Below are 15,639 nucleotides of genomic sequence, written 5' to 3'. Positions count from 1 at the left end.
TTCCAAAATTATTTGATCTTTTATATTCAGTTCCATTAACCATTACATTTAGGTTTAATTTAGATAATGTTTAAGGGATGAACTACAGCGGGAAATTCAAAACACTATTGATTACTAAATAAAATACGGTGGTATTTTTAAAATATATTTTAAATATAATTACAAATATTTAAACAAATAATAAATATTACTGGGGTTTATTAGGCGACCATAAAGGTAAATAACTAGCCCAAGCTTTAATCCCAGGATCACCTTTAGCAACCATATTTATTTTTTGTGTCTCTTCCGGACTTAATTTAAGAATTGTATTTAAAACTGGAACCAATCGGCTTCTTTCATCCCCACTGTTTAGAGTCAGAAACTAAAAACAAAAAATGCTACATACACACAAATATTTTACCATTAATAGCATACTTTAAATACAACATTTTTTAAATACTCCAAATTTTCGGCATGTTGTTCTCTCTCTAACGATCTCTGATGACGTCTAATTTCCTCCTTTAGTAGTTTGTTCATTTGAACATGTTTTGCTAAATCTTGTTCAGTATCTGACAATAATGCAGTTAAATGTAAAACCTTGGATTCTTGCTCAAGCACTTGTTTTTTAATTACGTTTGTTTCCTCGTCGGTTTTTGAGCCTAAAACAAGTACATACAATTTTAAATGTAAGTATAACGAATTATTGGAACACAAACTTAGCAATCTTTCCAACGGAACTGGGTAGACTTTGCTAGGCTGAACTGAATCTGTGTTTTCAGAACCTTCACCTTCTTCTCTCAACATATTGGGATGAACAAGTGTGGTTTCTACAGGTGAAGCTGGTTTATCATTATGACTTTGTATTTCAATTATTTCTCTATTATGTCGCATCTCTTGTTCAGAAAGTTTTTGACGATAACATTGTGCAAGAGTTTCAGCATGAACCTAGAAAATATATGTATGTCTAAAATTAGTATAAATGTAATATACAGGGTGACTGATCGAAAAAAAAACGGGTCAGCGATGGCTATGAAATAAAAATAGCTGTCATTTTATGATTTTATGTATAAAATTCAGAGTACTTTTAAGTTTCTGATTGTTTCAGAGTGTTCCAAAGTTGATGTTTGATGTTTTTCAGACAGCTTCTCATAATGACATTTTAGTTCCTCTATTTCCTCTTGCAACTCTTGACATTTTTTAAGAAGCTTATTGTTTTCAGATGTCAGCTGTTCATTGTTTAAATTAGCCTTATGCAAATGCTCTCTAAAAAATGCTTCTTTATTAAAAATGTAGTGATTTAAAAAATAGCAAGTTTACTTTGAAACCTGTAACTCATTTTGGATTTCACTATTATATGATTTAATTGTAGTAACCTCTTCAGACAATTTTTCTTCTAGACCTAAATCCCTTGTATGATTCTTTTTAAGTACACTTTGAGCTCTAACTTTATATGTTTCATAATCATCTTTAAGAATCCTTAATTCATCTTCTTTCAAAATTAACTTATCTGATGCTTCTCTTAAACTTTGTTGGAGACTTGATACATGGTTTCTTAATTGATCTCTGTCATATTTAAGACTGTGGGTAAACTTCTGATTATCTGCAATTACCTTAGAAAGTTCAGTTGATAGTTCTTCATTTTCAGATTTTGCAGACTGAAATGCTTTGGTAAGATCCAAAATTTGTGTCTCTTTCTGTTGCACAATGTTTTCAAAATCAATTTCTTTTTTTTTATATGCATCAATTTCTGCAATAAATGAATTGTTTGCTTGTTCATTCTCCTCTCTTTGTCCTTCAAGAGTCTTAGTTTGCTCTTTTAGAGCACTAACAGTCATTTTTTGTATATCAAGCTGTGATTGCAAATTTTCTATATCACTTGTTTGCTGATCAATTTTTTGAAGTAGTTCTTTCACAGTTTTCTCATAATCTTTCATTTCTAAGTTTAGCACTGAATTTTTCTTGCTAATACTAGTAGTTTCATCTAAAAGATCTCTAGTTTGCTTGTGGTTTTCTTGTTCAGTTAATAACTCCTTCCCTTTAATTTCCAATTCCAATTCCAGTTTAGTTACTTTAGACTCAAATGATTTTATTACTAAATTTTTGGCTTCCAACTCCTTTCTAAGAGTTTGTACTTTGGAACTGATTTGCTTTTTCCAAGCTTCAACAGTTTTTTTTTCATTATTTAATTGTTCAATCTCTTTATATAGTGTTGCAGCTAATTCATCTTTTTCAACTAATATTAGCTTGTCCTTTGATATAGTTTCAGCAACAGAATTGAGTTTAGTGATATATTTTTTATTTTCAACATTAAGTTGGTTAAACTTATCTTGCTGGGTGTCAATTTCATTCTGTAAATTCTGAATTGTTTTTAAGTTATTTGATAATTTCTGTTGTAAATCTTCTCTTTCACTTTCAAGCTGATTTATAATACCACTTTGTTCTTTAACTTTACTTTTTAACTTAATAGCCAGAGTTCTAAGTTTACCATATCTTTCTTCCCACGGTCCCTCAAATTCCTTTAAACGGTTACTTTCATCAGTTCTTGAAATTGTAGATGTTGACATTGTATCACTTTCAACATAACTATTTTCTGGAATACAAGTATTTGTTGATATATAGGTAAAATCTTTTTTTATATTCATATTTTTTAAGGATTCATTCTCAAGGGTAAGTTTCTTTATAATACCATCTTTTTCAGTAATTGAATCTACACTTTTATTTGCTTGAGCTTCGTAAAATTGTAATTTCTTTGTAATTTCTTCACAACGCACTTCTAATTTTGATATTATTTCACCTCTTTCCTTTAAAACTTGATTCATCTGGTTCATTTCATGTAACAGTTCCGAATTTTCCCTTTTAAGATTGATGCCGTTTTCGTTACTGGTAGGACCAGAACTAGTAAGAAGTATTAGATTATCATCAGTTTGTGACATTGTAGAAATTTCAGATTTATTTCCTTTATTGAACATTTCTGTCATCTGAGTAATTTGATCCTCCAAATTCTTATTGCTATGTTTAAGTCTCAAAATTTCTGAACTAGATTCTACTGCCAGTTGTTTTTCTGTAGCTAAAGATTCTCGCAGAGTCATATTTAATTTATCGATGTCCTCTTTATATTTTTTTTCTTTTATAAAAATCTCTTCATTAAGGCTTTTTAATTCTATTTGATGCAATAGCAATTGATCACTAAGTTCTTTAATTTTATCTTCCTTATACTCTTTTAAAACTTTATTTTCTGTTTCAAGATTATTAATAACTTTAACTAAATTATTGCTAGCAATATACAGCTGTTCTTTCCATTCTTTTATCTGAATAATGTATGCTTTAAAATTTTTAATTATTTCATTTTTTTGCTCTTTTATTTCTTTTGTATTTAATGCAAATTTCTTAAGTTTTGTATGATAACATTTTAACTTATCCTTTAAGTTTTTATTTTGCTTCTGACTTTCTAATAGTTTTTTGCTATCACTATCAATTTTAACTTCTAAATCTTCAGTGTTTTTAACACAGATATTATCACTAGTTGAATTGCTTTTAGATTTTAAGTTTTCTAGTTCTATAGACAACTGAATGACTTCATGTTCTTTGGAAAGTAATTTATTAGTTAAAGCTTCATTTTCTAAACACATCTCTGAGAGTTTACTTTGTAAATCTGTTAAATTAGTTTCATTTTTCTTTTCTAATTGTAATAACTCTTCCTGTTGTTGCTTACCTAACTTATTCAGTTCTGATATTTGTATTTCTAATGTAGACAAATCAGTGAAAAGCTGTTCATTTTCTTCTGTTAACCGAGATATCTGCCTACAATATGAACTATTTTCAGTTTCAAGCCAATTGTATTTTTCTTGCAATTCTTTGAAAGAACTTATGTCTTTTTCTAAATTGATATTTACGCTCTTTAAATAATTATTTTTTTCCTTTAAATCATTAATTTCGGAAACAAAAAATAACTTTTCTTCAGTAAACTTATCAACGATTTCTTGTGATACTGTCTTTGATTGTTCCTCGTTAAGCCCTTTTAATGTATTATTTTCCTCTTCCAATTCTGCTTTGGAAGCTTTAATTTTTTGCACTAGTATTACTAAACCTTTATAACGTTTTAATAAATCATCCTTTGATAACTCTTCTAAGTTAATTTTTTTATGATCTGTTGGATCCATTTCATTCTCTTATCAGGAGTGTGCTATTATTATTATTATACGTCAGTGTTTTATATTATTTTTGCTTAATTCGACATCACTATTAGCACAATATCAAGATTAAGAAACTTAATGAATATTTATATTAAAATTAAAACAGATACAAAATTAGATTTTGGATTTCTCTTAAATGTCATACATGTGTCATACGCTGACAAATGACAAATGACAAGGACAAGACACAAAACATTTCACAGATACCAGAACAAGACCAGGGCCAGGGCCATGTAAGTGAAATATTAAAAATGGTTCCAGCAAAAGTTTCCCAATTATGACGGATGATGGCGCTGATCGTCAAAATTTTTGGTCAGGGATTTTGCTTACCGACAATACGACGTGAGCTACGACCGAACCAGGACCAATCAGAATGATCAGTCTTTCTTGGACATTTGCCGTGGGAGTGTGTGTTAATTTCTGTTGTGATAAGTGTGGTTGTGTTTGCAGTTTGATTTTTCGGTTTTGATATTATGTTAAAATTAGTTTTGAAGTATTGTATCACCTGTTTTTATGTAATAGTACTTTTTTTAGTTCTATGATCTGATATGTTATGATTTGTTAATGTTTGTTTAACAATGTTATACCAAAAAGAGGTTATACTTAATATACTTATCAATTTGCATAGCCTAACTTTTTTATCAATAAACTTTGTAGATTTTAGATTATTTAATTCCTTTTGTTTCCGTTTGTAATTTTATTTTTAAGACATATTATGTGATTGTTTCACATAATATGTTTTAAAAATAAAATTGCAAATAGCGAATAAAAATAATTAAAATAAAAAAGTGTATTTTACAATTCCCCCCGGCCCCGCACCCCTTTGGCTAACCTATAATGTCAGTTATGTCGAGAGATGGCGTTACGAAAATGGAACCGATTTATTACAAGGAACTTGGGCTTCTTTTTCGTTAGTATATTCTGTGACCAGGGCTGCTATGTGATTGTCGAGATTGTTGTTATTAGTTATGGAATAGGAAACAGAAACATCTTTATGCATTTTTGCTTCAACATAGTTTTTGCTAAGTTTTAGGAAATTAACGTTAAAAACTTAAAGCATATAAATTTTATATCAAATTTAATTTTATTACTTAAGTAAAAGTATTTACCAGAGAATAGGTATTTACTAGTATTTATAATGACTTCATCCCTGGTTACAGCATTTTTCTTCTGTGCCATATTTAACATTTTGTTCTGTGGTCAAGGTCTTTGGTGACCATTTTGGTTTTTTTGACGTTTGTTTTGATTTTTTTAATCGTTTTGTTTGACGTTGTTGTTTTCTTCCTTAGTTTAATACGTGGTTTTCGTTTTAGTTTAAATATATATATATATATATATATAACAATTTATTTATTTACATTTTAAGTAGAATGACTTCGAAACATTTTTGTTTAAAATGGACCAAGTTTCAAACAAGTATATTAAATGCCTTTGAAAGTCTTCAAAGTACTGAAGATCTTGCAGATGTTACTTTAACATGTGAAGGAATTAGTTTAAAAGCACATAAATTTATATTATCAGCTTGCAGTCCCTACTTCCGTACTATTTTTAAGGTATATGAGATTAATGTATGATATAATTTTTTAATGTTTTTTCATTTTAGGAAAATCCATGTTCTCATCCTATTGTCATACTGAAAGATGTAGCCTACATTGATTTAATTGCTTTAGTAAATTTTATGTATCATGGAGAAGTGATGGTTGCTGAAGAACAACTTGCATCGTTCCTACAAACTGCAACTATACTGCAAGTTTCAGGACTAATTAATAATGAAAGTCCGTACTCTGTAAATCGACAATTGGCATCTAAAAAAATAAAATCTGCTCACAGTGAACCCCAAGAGTGCCCTTCCAAAAAAATTAAAATAATTCCAAAATCTGTTAAGGGTTTTAATGAAGAACTTGCACAAAAGAAAATTATTTCACAAAGTGATGTTTTAGAAGATGAAATTGTGAGATCTGAAACTCAAGATGAATTTGATAGCAATAATGAACAACAAGATGTTAAACTGTGTGATCAAGAAAAAATGGAAAATCAAACACAAACTTCCATATTAGAAGCAGCTTTAGAAGTGAAATCAGCAAGCATATTAGAAAGGTCATTGACATCTCAACCTACTTCTGGCAAATCACCATCTTTACCTTTATCGTGTGAAAAGTTGAATATATTGCAAGTATTACCAGATATTTCAATACCTAAGACTGTTTTTATACCACGAAAACCACCAGAAAATGAATTAGAGAGGTTAATTTTAAGGTCATCTTCAGAATCATCCTCGAGTCCATCAGCATTTGATCGTCCTAGTGAATTTTTACAACAAAGTATTAAAATTGAGCATACTGATCAGCATGAAATGGAGGTAAGCATAATGTGTGATCAAGGAATAATAGTAATAATGATCTTATTTCAAAATAATATCTAAATGTATTGGCATACAAAAACATACAGATACAAAATGAAATAGCATCATTACAGTACAAAAAACAGTAAATAAATAATGAGTATGAAATAATATATGGAATGGGTAGAAAATAGAGATAGAAGAGCATAAGAATTGTTTATCCCAATTTATCTGTCACCATATTTAGCATTTTTAATAAAAATAATAATAAATTATAATCTTTATTTCAATATGTATTACAAGTTAACAGATATTCTGAAAGCATGACAATTAAAGGAAATTGTGTTGAGAAAAAACAAAAAAAAGAAAACAAGTAATATATGAATTAACATTATCTAAGATTTAATAACTATCTTTCTATTACTAATAACAACTAAAAATAATGGTAACAATAAATAATAGAAAATTGGGCTATCATAGGTAATTGGGTAATTCAATAAGATAACATGAATGTTGCAAGGAGAAATCAAGTTTATACATCAAGACAAAAAATTTTTAAGTTGTAAGGTTATAAATCTAATAGCTGTTTTTAAAAAAAAAAACAATAAACAATCTAAGGATTATGCAAAGTGATTTGAAAGGAAGCCAAAAATGCAATAAGTTTTTTCTAGGAGCTACCCGAATGCCCGACGCACTATTGTCAGATCCTGTAGAATATACAGGGTGGTCCTTAACTGTATTCCGGAAACTTTGGCAGCATATTCTGCAGATAAAAATAAGTAAAATAGTTTGTATAAATGTATGTCCTAAAATGCTTAGTTTCGGAGATACCGGGTGTAGAAGTTTCATTTTTATTTCGATTTTTTCCAAATAATTTCTGAAGTAACGTCAATATTTGGATGAAAATTGGTGTCTGGGAGTTTTTTGACATGAGAAATTTGATTTTCATGTCAATATTAGGGCTGCACCGAGTACCGAGTAGTTCGGTGCTCGGCCAGAATTTTAACCGAGTAATATGTACTCGGTGCTTGGCCTTCCTCGGCCGAGTAAAGTATAGTAATAGAAACAATCCATTTCTGCATGTCCAAAACAGATAAAAATGAGACTCACAGTGGCAAATAATAAAATAATCAAAAAGTTAACTTTAATTAATGAATTTTAGCAAAGTAATAATAAGTATAAGTAATAACACAAACACAGTGAAATAATAATTTAATACTTATAATCTAAAAGAGGTCAGCACTGTCGCTCATGTTAATATAACTTTAAAGCCCCGTTCTCAGAACAGCGACTGTCGCCAGCGACACGTCAAGAGGACCAATGAGATTTGTACAAAATTCAAACAGCTGTCAATTTTAAATTTAGTACAGCTCCCATTGGTTGTTTGAAATGTCAAACTGTGTCGTCAGCGACACGACGTCGTTCTGAGAACGAGGCTTAAAGCCCCGTTCTCAGAACTGCGTCGTGTCGACAGCGACACTGATTGACACTTCAAACGACCAATGGGAGCTGTACTAAATTTAAAATTGACAGCTGTTTGAATTTTGTACAAATCTGATTGGTTCTTTTGTCGTGTCGCTGGCGATTGCCAGTCGCAGTTCTGGAGAATTGAACTCAAAGCTACGTCGTGTCGACAGCGACACTGATTGACACTTCAAACGACCAATGGGAGCTGTACTAAATTTAAAATTGACAGCTGTTTGAATTTTGTACAAATCTGATTGGTTCTTTTGTCGTGTCGCTGGCGACAGTCGCAGTTCTGAGAACGGGGCTTAAAGGGTATTATTAATTGTTTGAATTATTTTTCACTTTTAAATTAGTTACACATATAAGTTTTGCTTAAAACAAAATCAACGTCGCCACCGCACCTTAAAAGAATCAATTCAGAATCCAGCACATTAGAAATATCAGTTTGCATGGGGAACCACCGAATAAAACCATATCGCCATAAGTAAAACAAACCAGGGCTGGAACTCTGTAACTAAATAGCGATCGGTAGCAATGAAGAATACTGACCTTGGCCGTACAAACTAAACGGCAAGCGACAGTGTTCTTCATCGCTACCGATCGCTATTTCGTTACAGAGTTCCACCTCAGGTCATTGGTTTGTAGTCGGGGAATCCCAGCCCCTCGCCAATCATAGGCAAAACAAACAAGATCATTGGTTTAAGGCCGGGGAATTCAGGGAATTTTAACTAGCTTTCTTTAATGTTAAATTATATATTTATATTTATATTATGTATAAATTATAATATTATTATGTTATGGTGTATAGTATAATTAATATATATTGATAAAGGTCGCATAACTGTTAAGACTATCAAAAACCCGACAATTTCACTACTCGGCGGCCGAGTACTAGGTACTCGGCCATTACCTTTAGCCGAGTACTCGGTACTCGGTCAAGTTAAAAAACAGGGCTCGTTACAGCCCTAGTCAATATGACTCCTATTTGTAGGGGGCGCCACCTACAAAGAGTAATAACTTTTCGTCCGTACCTGTATAAAAGTACTGAGTGAAAAAATATACATTTCCGTGACTTTTTACGTAAAAAATGTCTCTTGGTAAAAATTGCTATGAGCAACCGTTCTCAAGATATTTAGAATGGAAATAATCAATACATGTCATTGTTGACAAAAAATAAACACGTTGAGTAGATAGTTATTTGACTGAAATAATAAATTCGGAAATTTTTTTTATTTAATCCTAAATTTTTCTGCGATGATGATAAAACAGTTTCTGTTGAACTTTTGACACAAAAACATTCCAAATTTATGATTTCAGTCTAAGAACTATTTAGGCAACATGTTTAATTTAATGGGATTAATAATTTCAATTCCAAATATCTCGAGAACCATTACTCGTAGTGATTTTTCCCAAGAGACCTTTTTTATGTAAAAAAATGTCGTAAATGTATATGTTTTTACCATAGATTTAGGAAGAACAGATATCACATTATGCATTTTAACCCGGTCAAACATTCGGAGGTTGACTACGTACTGTAAAAATCAACTGAGATAGAGAAGGCGACATTGCCACATATCAAATTTGCGCTTATCTACTTAGTTTGATTTGCAGAAAAGGTGACTTTAAAACCTTCACCGGATATCAATAAATCTCAATTTCTTAATTAAATTAATAGTTTATTTTTAAAGAAGCATGCGTAATAATATGTTATTAACCAGAGGATATATGCGTTACTAGACATGTTTATTGTTTAATGTGCTGAAACGTCTAGAACTACTGGCAACGTCGCTGCTAGTCTTGCAGAATGAAATGAGCCGTCCGTCCCACCACCCCTCGCGACGGCCTATGGTCCGTTATAGCGTACTACGTTTAGCTTACGGTGTGTTTGAAGTCGGAATCAAGTCCGAAGTGAACTTTTTGTTTTTAGCCACGTGTTCTTTAATCTTTTTCATGCAACGTGCCAAATGTGTTAAATAAGCTCACGGCGCTCGAATTTCAAATCTTTCACAGGTATTGAAAGGTCAAGAGCAGTGCCGTCCCAATAAGGGAGACATTGTGTCAATTTCTAATTATTTAGTTGACTTGATTCGGTAACACTACCTGATCTCAATTGTTACCTGGTCTGCCAGATCATAACAGCCTCTGAATATAACGTATCATTTCAGCCTGAATTGAGTGCTTGAAAGTGACATTTTTCTTAAATTGCGTCGCAGTTTTTGTCATTATACGATATTCCTAAAGGAATTTTGCTTAATAACAAACAAATGCATTCGATTTCTTCGACCCATTTATTGTTTTTTATATACCGTGTCCTTCGGTTTAGCTTTGTACACCGTACAACGGCATCTTTCCTAGAGTTATTTGTGTCTCGGTGTGGGCCACTTTTTAGAATGGGACGAACTATTGTGCTTTATTTACTTTTGTTTTATACATGCCTATTATTTATTACGTTTTGTTTGTGATTTTTTCACTTCAGGGCACAACTGTCATCATAAAACCGCAAGCACATACAGTTCATTAGGAGATTTAATCTGTGCTTGATTATTCGATGAAGCTGGCCTTTGTGCATACGATTTGTAACAAACGTAATAGGCTTACAGGCCAGCACACAGATTTATAATTTTAATGATAATGCCTTTATTGCGAGAGCTGTATTGTCTCATCAGAGTAATAAGAAGATCGAAACAAATATTGTCTTTATATTTTCAAAAACAATTTTTCATTAAATATTGATTTTGCAGTTAACAGCAACACTATTACACAGTCAGCCATTAGTCGATTGCAAATCGTTACTACTCAGTACTATTTTGTGTTCTTTCTAAGATAAAGATAAACTCAAAATCTCCAACGATCATTTGATAACGGAAGTTTAATGTTCTCAAACTGTTCGAAGAAAATTTATTTATGTTAAGTTTTATATCATCTCCACTAAATTTCATGAAAATATTTGTTTGTTGCGTACTTTTTCGAAAATATTGTATTAAAAAATGACTTTAAAAGAAAAGTCAAAAGGACAAGTTATTCCAAAAAAAGGACTGTCCTTTTTCGTGGTGACAGTGGTAACCTTTGAATGGAAGCATCGGCAAATCTGGCCTAACTTTGCCTTGAACATATTCAACTTATGTTTGAAAAAATGTCTAAAAATGTATACCTGATATTTCGAAAAAATTGAAAGAAACACATAGAACCTTAATATAGAACCAGTTTCAGAATTCCAGTCGCACCGAGTCACTGTAACCGAAAGCCAAATTGAAAATCGACGCCGGCGATCTACTTATTATCGTTTCAACATGCAGATGTGGATACATCAGTATTATGACCTGAGGTCAAAATTACCTGACGGCACATGCAGTGTAGTGGAGTGTTTTGCTTACATTTTACTATGTCTCCTACCGGGTCATAATGCGTGCCTAGTTGGGGGGATTTCTCGTCTTTTTCGTTTCAGCTTGATGTTAATAGACTACCATATTTGAATGAGATGTTCGGTCTATCTTTATAATGTCTTTGGTTTTTACCAATAATGTCTTTGGTTTTTACCAAAGACATTATAAAGATAGACCGAACATCTCATTCATAAATACTCGTTGGAAGTGTATCAAACATTCCAATGTGTCAAACAAGGACAGAAAAGACAGAGAAGTCTAAAATTTCCGAGCCCGGCAACTAGGCGCATTTGGATTGTTCTAATGGCCAGTGGCGTATCGTTTTTTGGAAGGAATTTAATTAGTAAAGTAAAAGTAAAGTAATTAGTAAAATTTTTTCATATTAATATACTACATTAACACTTTTTCGTCAGATGAGTTTTGTTATAAGTATCTAATATAATAATATAATTAATATCCCATATATACTTATGTTGAAACGTTAGTAGGTAAACTCGAAAAAAATCGCTCCAACGTTGATTTTCAATTTAAACTTTCAGTTACTTCTATAAACTTTCAGTTACTTTTTAAATATTTATAGGGTGACTCAAGTTTCTGAAACAGTTCTATATTAGGTTTGTGGTTGGTGACTTCTCTTTCAATTTTTTTTCAGAATATGGAGGCAATGGTAAAGCACATTTTAGACATTTTTGTAAACATAGGTGGCCGGGACATATTTTCAAACTAAAGTTGTAGATTTGCCATTAAATTTCCATTCCAGAAATACCTAGGGTTGCCACCTGTCCTTTTTTATAATATATATATATTATTATTTATAAATAACTTGTCCTTTTGACTTTTTTGGACTTAAAAAGTCATTTTTATTTACGTATTTTCACTGAGAAAATTACCTACAGCAAACAGAAATATTCTTTTCGTCCAAATTTAATTAGAGATGTTATAAAACTTATAAATAAATTTGTCTTGTTTTGAATAGGCAACATTATTTAGAACTTCCCGTTTAATCTCAAATGATAGTTTAGGATTTTAGTTTTACCATTTTGGATCTTAAAGAACTTTTCAAAATTAGTAATTAGTAACGATTTAGTTAGTTCGCAACCGATAGCTTCCTGTGAAGTACTGTGTAATAGTTGTTTAATCTTGTTGTATTAATAACTTCCTATACCTAAAATCAATATTTAAATGAGAAAATTGTGTTTTTTTGAAAATATAAGACAAGATTTGACTTTCGGTCTTCTTCTTTAGTATTATGATGGCTCTGATACTTGAGGCAATTACATTTTTAGTCTCTCAATAGAAGGCACTTATCATTAAAAGTATCAAATCTGTGTGCTACAGTATGGGGATTTCTGTCGCATAATAATGAATATTACGTTTATTTACAAACCCATTACTTTTAAAGGTACCTTCATCAGACAATCAACCTTTAGTTAAATGTCTCAATCTTCATGAACTGTATTAAGCATATGTATTGCGGTTTGAATCACCCTGTATGTTGACAAAATATTTTGAAAATGTGCGTTACAATGGCCCCCATCTTATGTAAAAAATTGAAATAAAAATCACAAACCAAAAACGTAATAGGTAAAAAGCTTTTTTGAGGCCTGGGTCACCTGTATATAGATATGTATAAAACTAGTAGCCTAAGAATTATTTACAGTTCGTCCCATTCTAAAAAAGGTAACACACCGTACAAATAACTCTAGGAAGAGGTATTTTGTACAGTGGTAAAATTGTCTAGACAAGGCCGAAGGGGCAGATATAATAAAGCAATAAAATGTGCAAAAAAGGTCGGTAACACCTTTGTTTATTTGTTGAGCAAAATCCTTTAGAATATCGTATATAATGACATGACTAAAATATGACGCAGTTTTAAGAAAAAATGTCACTTTCTGGCTTATAATAAAGTTTCAAATGCAACGTTTATATTCAAATTTGTTATGATCTCTACAAATAGTTAAGTAGTAATTGAGACGAATTATAATTCAATTACTGGCTACTATGTTCTTTGTTTTTAATAGATCAAAATTCAACAAATATAATTAGAAATTATTTTAATTATAAGGGGCTCCCTTGTGGGACGCCTATGTACAATTACGGCGGAAATTTGTACCTACCTGTGAAAAGACAAATTCGGGTAATTTGAGCTTATTTTTCCCCACATTTGACACTGTCGTACCATATTGAAAATTCGCAGATTCAAAAGTACGTTAAACAAAAACAAAAACTACTGAAAAACACTGAAAAGTTCACTTAGGACTTGACTCCGACTTCAAACACACCGTAATCTAAACGTAGTACGCTATAACGGACCAAGGGCCGTCGCGACGGGTGGTGGGACGGACGGCTCATTTTCATTCTGGAAGACTAGCAGCGACGTTGCCAATAGTTCTAGACGTTTCAACACATTAAACAGTAAACATGTCCTTTAATAGTAACGCATATATCCTCTGGTTAATAACATATTATTACTCATGCTTCTTTAAAAATAAACTATTAATTTAATGAAGAAATTGAGATTTATTGATATCCGGTGAAGGTTTTAAAGTCACCTTTTTTGCAAATCAAACTAAGTAGATAGGCGCAAATTTGAGATGTGGCAATGTCGCCTTCTCTATTTCAGTTGGTTTTTACAGTACGTAGTCAACCTCCGATTATTTGATCGGGTTAAAATGCACAATGTGATATCTGTTCTTGTAGAATGTAGAATGTTTAGGAGGGGAGTTAATCACCGCGACCTTATAGATCTATTGTGATATCTGTTCTTCCTAAATCTATGGTTTTTACTCAGTTGTTTTATAATGGTACGGACGAGAACTTATTAGTCCTCAAAATAGTTAAAACCAATGTAGGTCACGCCAAGTAGGAGTCATATTGACATCAAAATCAAATTTATCGTGTCAGAAAACTGCCAGACGTCAATTTTCATCCAAATATTGAAGTTACTTCAGAAATTGTTTGGAAAAAATCGAAATTAAAATGAAACTTCTACACCCTGTATCTCCGAAACTAAACATTTTAGGACACACATTTATACAATCTTTTTTAATTATTTTTATCTGCAGAATATGCTGCCGAAGTTTCCGGAATACAGATTCGGACCACCCTGTATAGTTTATAACAATTTAACTGGACTGTACCAGTCCTAGTAATTCTTAAGACATCTTGTATTAATATCATTACATACTGTTTAAAGACATATTGTTTAAAGTAATGTGTTTATCTTTGTTCTAGATCATATCATGTGATGATTCTGCTTTAAATTTTTCCAAAGCATTAGTGGACACACCTCATCATAGTAGTCAATGTGGTAATTGTCCACATTGTGGGAAGGTATATTCTAACCAATCTGCATTAAAATACCATGTTAGACTGGTTCATTCTGATTTAACAAATATGTACTGTTGTCATTTATGCCCCGAGAGTTTTGATTATAGGGAGGGATATAAAAAGCATATGATTGAAGCTCATTCAGTTCGAAACTGATAAGGTGGATTGTTTTTATTATATATTTTTGTTAAATTTTATATCTTATTTTATTATATATTTTTTACGTTAATAGATAAATTGGTTGGAAGATTATTTTATTTATCAAATCCCTTGGTACACTCCATAGTAACAGCTTAGCACCTTGTAATTTTGAGAGAGCTTAAAGTCTTCTTCACCTTTTATTGTAAATACCTATTAGTTTCTTAAATTAATTTTCTTGGGACAAGGATGGCTCATTACCATAATTGGAAAAAAGCATTTTTTACGAATAATTTGGTACCTTTGATATTTCTTAGTTTCTTTGAATTTTTTGGTACATTTGATATTTCGAGTCAAATTGTCATTACATTTATGAACATGGCACCCTAAATTGTAATTTAAAATGCTATTTTAACATTGAAAATGTTTCTGTTATCCTATATAAGGGAGCCCAAATCGAATTAAAATGCTACATTTGCCACACCATGACGTCATATATACAAGGGTATAGGAAATCTCGGCGCAGCGGCGGCAGTCGGCCAGCGCGCGCAAAAACCATTACATCGCTAATTGTTTATGATATATCTTTATTAGTTTAAAAGCAAAAAATATGGGGTTTGCTTTGGTACCTTGTCAAGACATAAGCGAAACTTTTAAATTGTTTCTTTTTTTCATTTAGGCCTTCGTTTTTCGTTAAATGAAAGTTATATTAAAAAAAGTCTATTTTTAAACCAAATTTTCGCATGATTGAAATGAGGGTACGAGCATTGGTATTTCGGTAACCGTAATTGATACGAACTTGGTTAAA

The 15,639-nt window shown here is 31.4% G+C and overlaps 2 protein-coding genes across 3 annotated transcripts; one reads left to right on the top strand and one right to left on the bottom strand.

Moving 5' to 3' along the window:
* Window positions 1-131: 131 nt before the first annotated feature.
* On the bottom strand, window positions 132-4,328 carry LOC115879614 (GRIP and coiled-coil domain-containing protein 2-like). The gene is made up of 5 exons (XM_030896510.1): window positions 1,297-4,328; window positions 1,062-1,242; window positions 696-924; window positions 415-638; window positions 132-361 (listed from the first exon to the last, which is right to left on the bottom strand). Exons 1-5 carry the CDS (start codon window positions 4,137-4,139, stop codon window positions 188-190), a joined length of 3,651 nt encoding a protein of 1,216 aa, XP_030752370.1. The 5' UTR covers window positions 4,140-4,328; the 3' UTR covers window positions 132-187.
* Window positions 4,329-5,435: 1,107 nt separating this feature from the next.
* LOC115879616 (longitudinals lacking protein, isoforms H/M/V-like) lies at window positions 5,436-14,940 on the top strand. 2 transcript variants are annotated; one of them, XM_030896514.1, is made up of 4 exons: window positions 5,436-5,441; window positions 5,539-5,725; window positions 5,776-6,531; window positions 14,598-14,940. In XM_030896514.1, exons 2-4 carry the CDS (start codon window positions 5,543-5,545, stop codon window positions 14,847-14,849), a joined length of 1,191 nt encoding a protein of 396 aa, XP_030752374.1. In that variant the 5' UTR covers window positions 5,436-5,441; window positions 5,539-5,542; the 3' UTR covers window positions 14,850-14,940. The 2 variants fall into 2 exon arrangements, with proteins under 2 accessions (XP_030752374.1, XP_030752373.1); XM_030896513.1 differs by lacking the exon at window positions 5,436-5,441 and having other exon boundaries at window positions 5,448-5,725.
* Window positions 14,941-15,639: the final 699 nt, after the last annotated feature.

This window comes from Sitophilus oryzae, unplaced genomic scaffold, assembly GCF_002938485.1.
Source record: "Sitophilus oryzae breed Bouriz unplaced genomic scaffold, Soryzae_2.0 scaffold_1582_pilon_pilon, whole genome shotgun sequence".
NCBI lineage: Eukaryota > Metazoa > Arthropoda > Insecta > Coleoptera > Curculionidae > Sitophilus > Sitophilus oryzae.
Note: the sequence above shows the minus strand (reverse complement) of the source record. Positions and strands in the feature narration are given on the sequence as shown.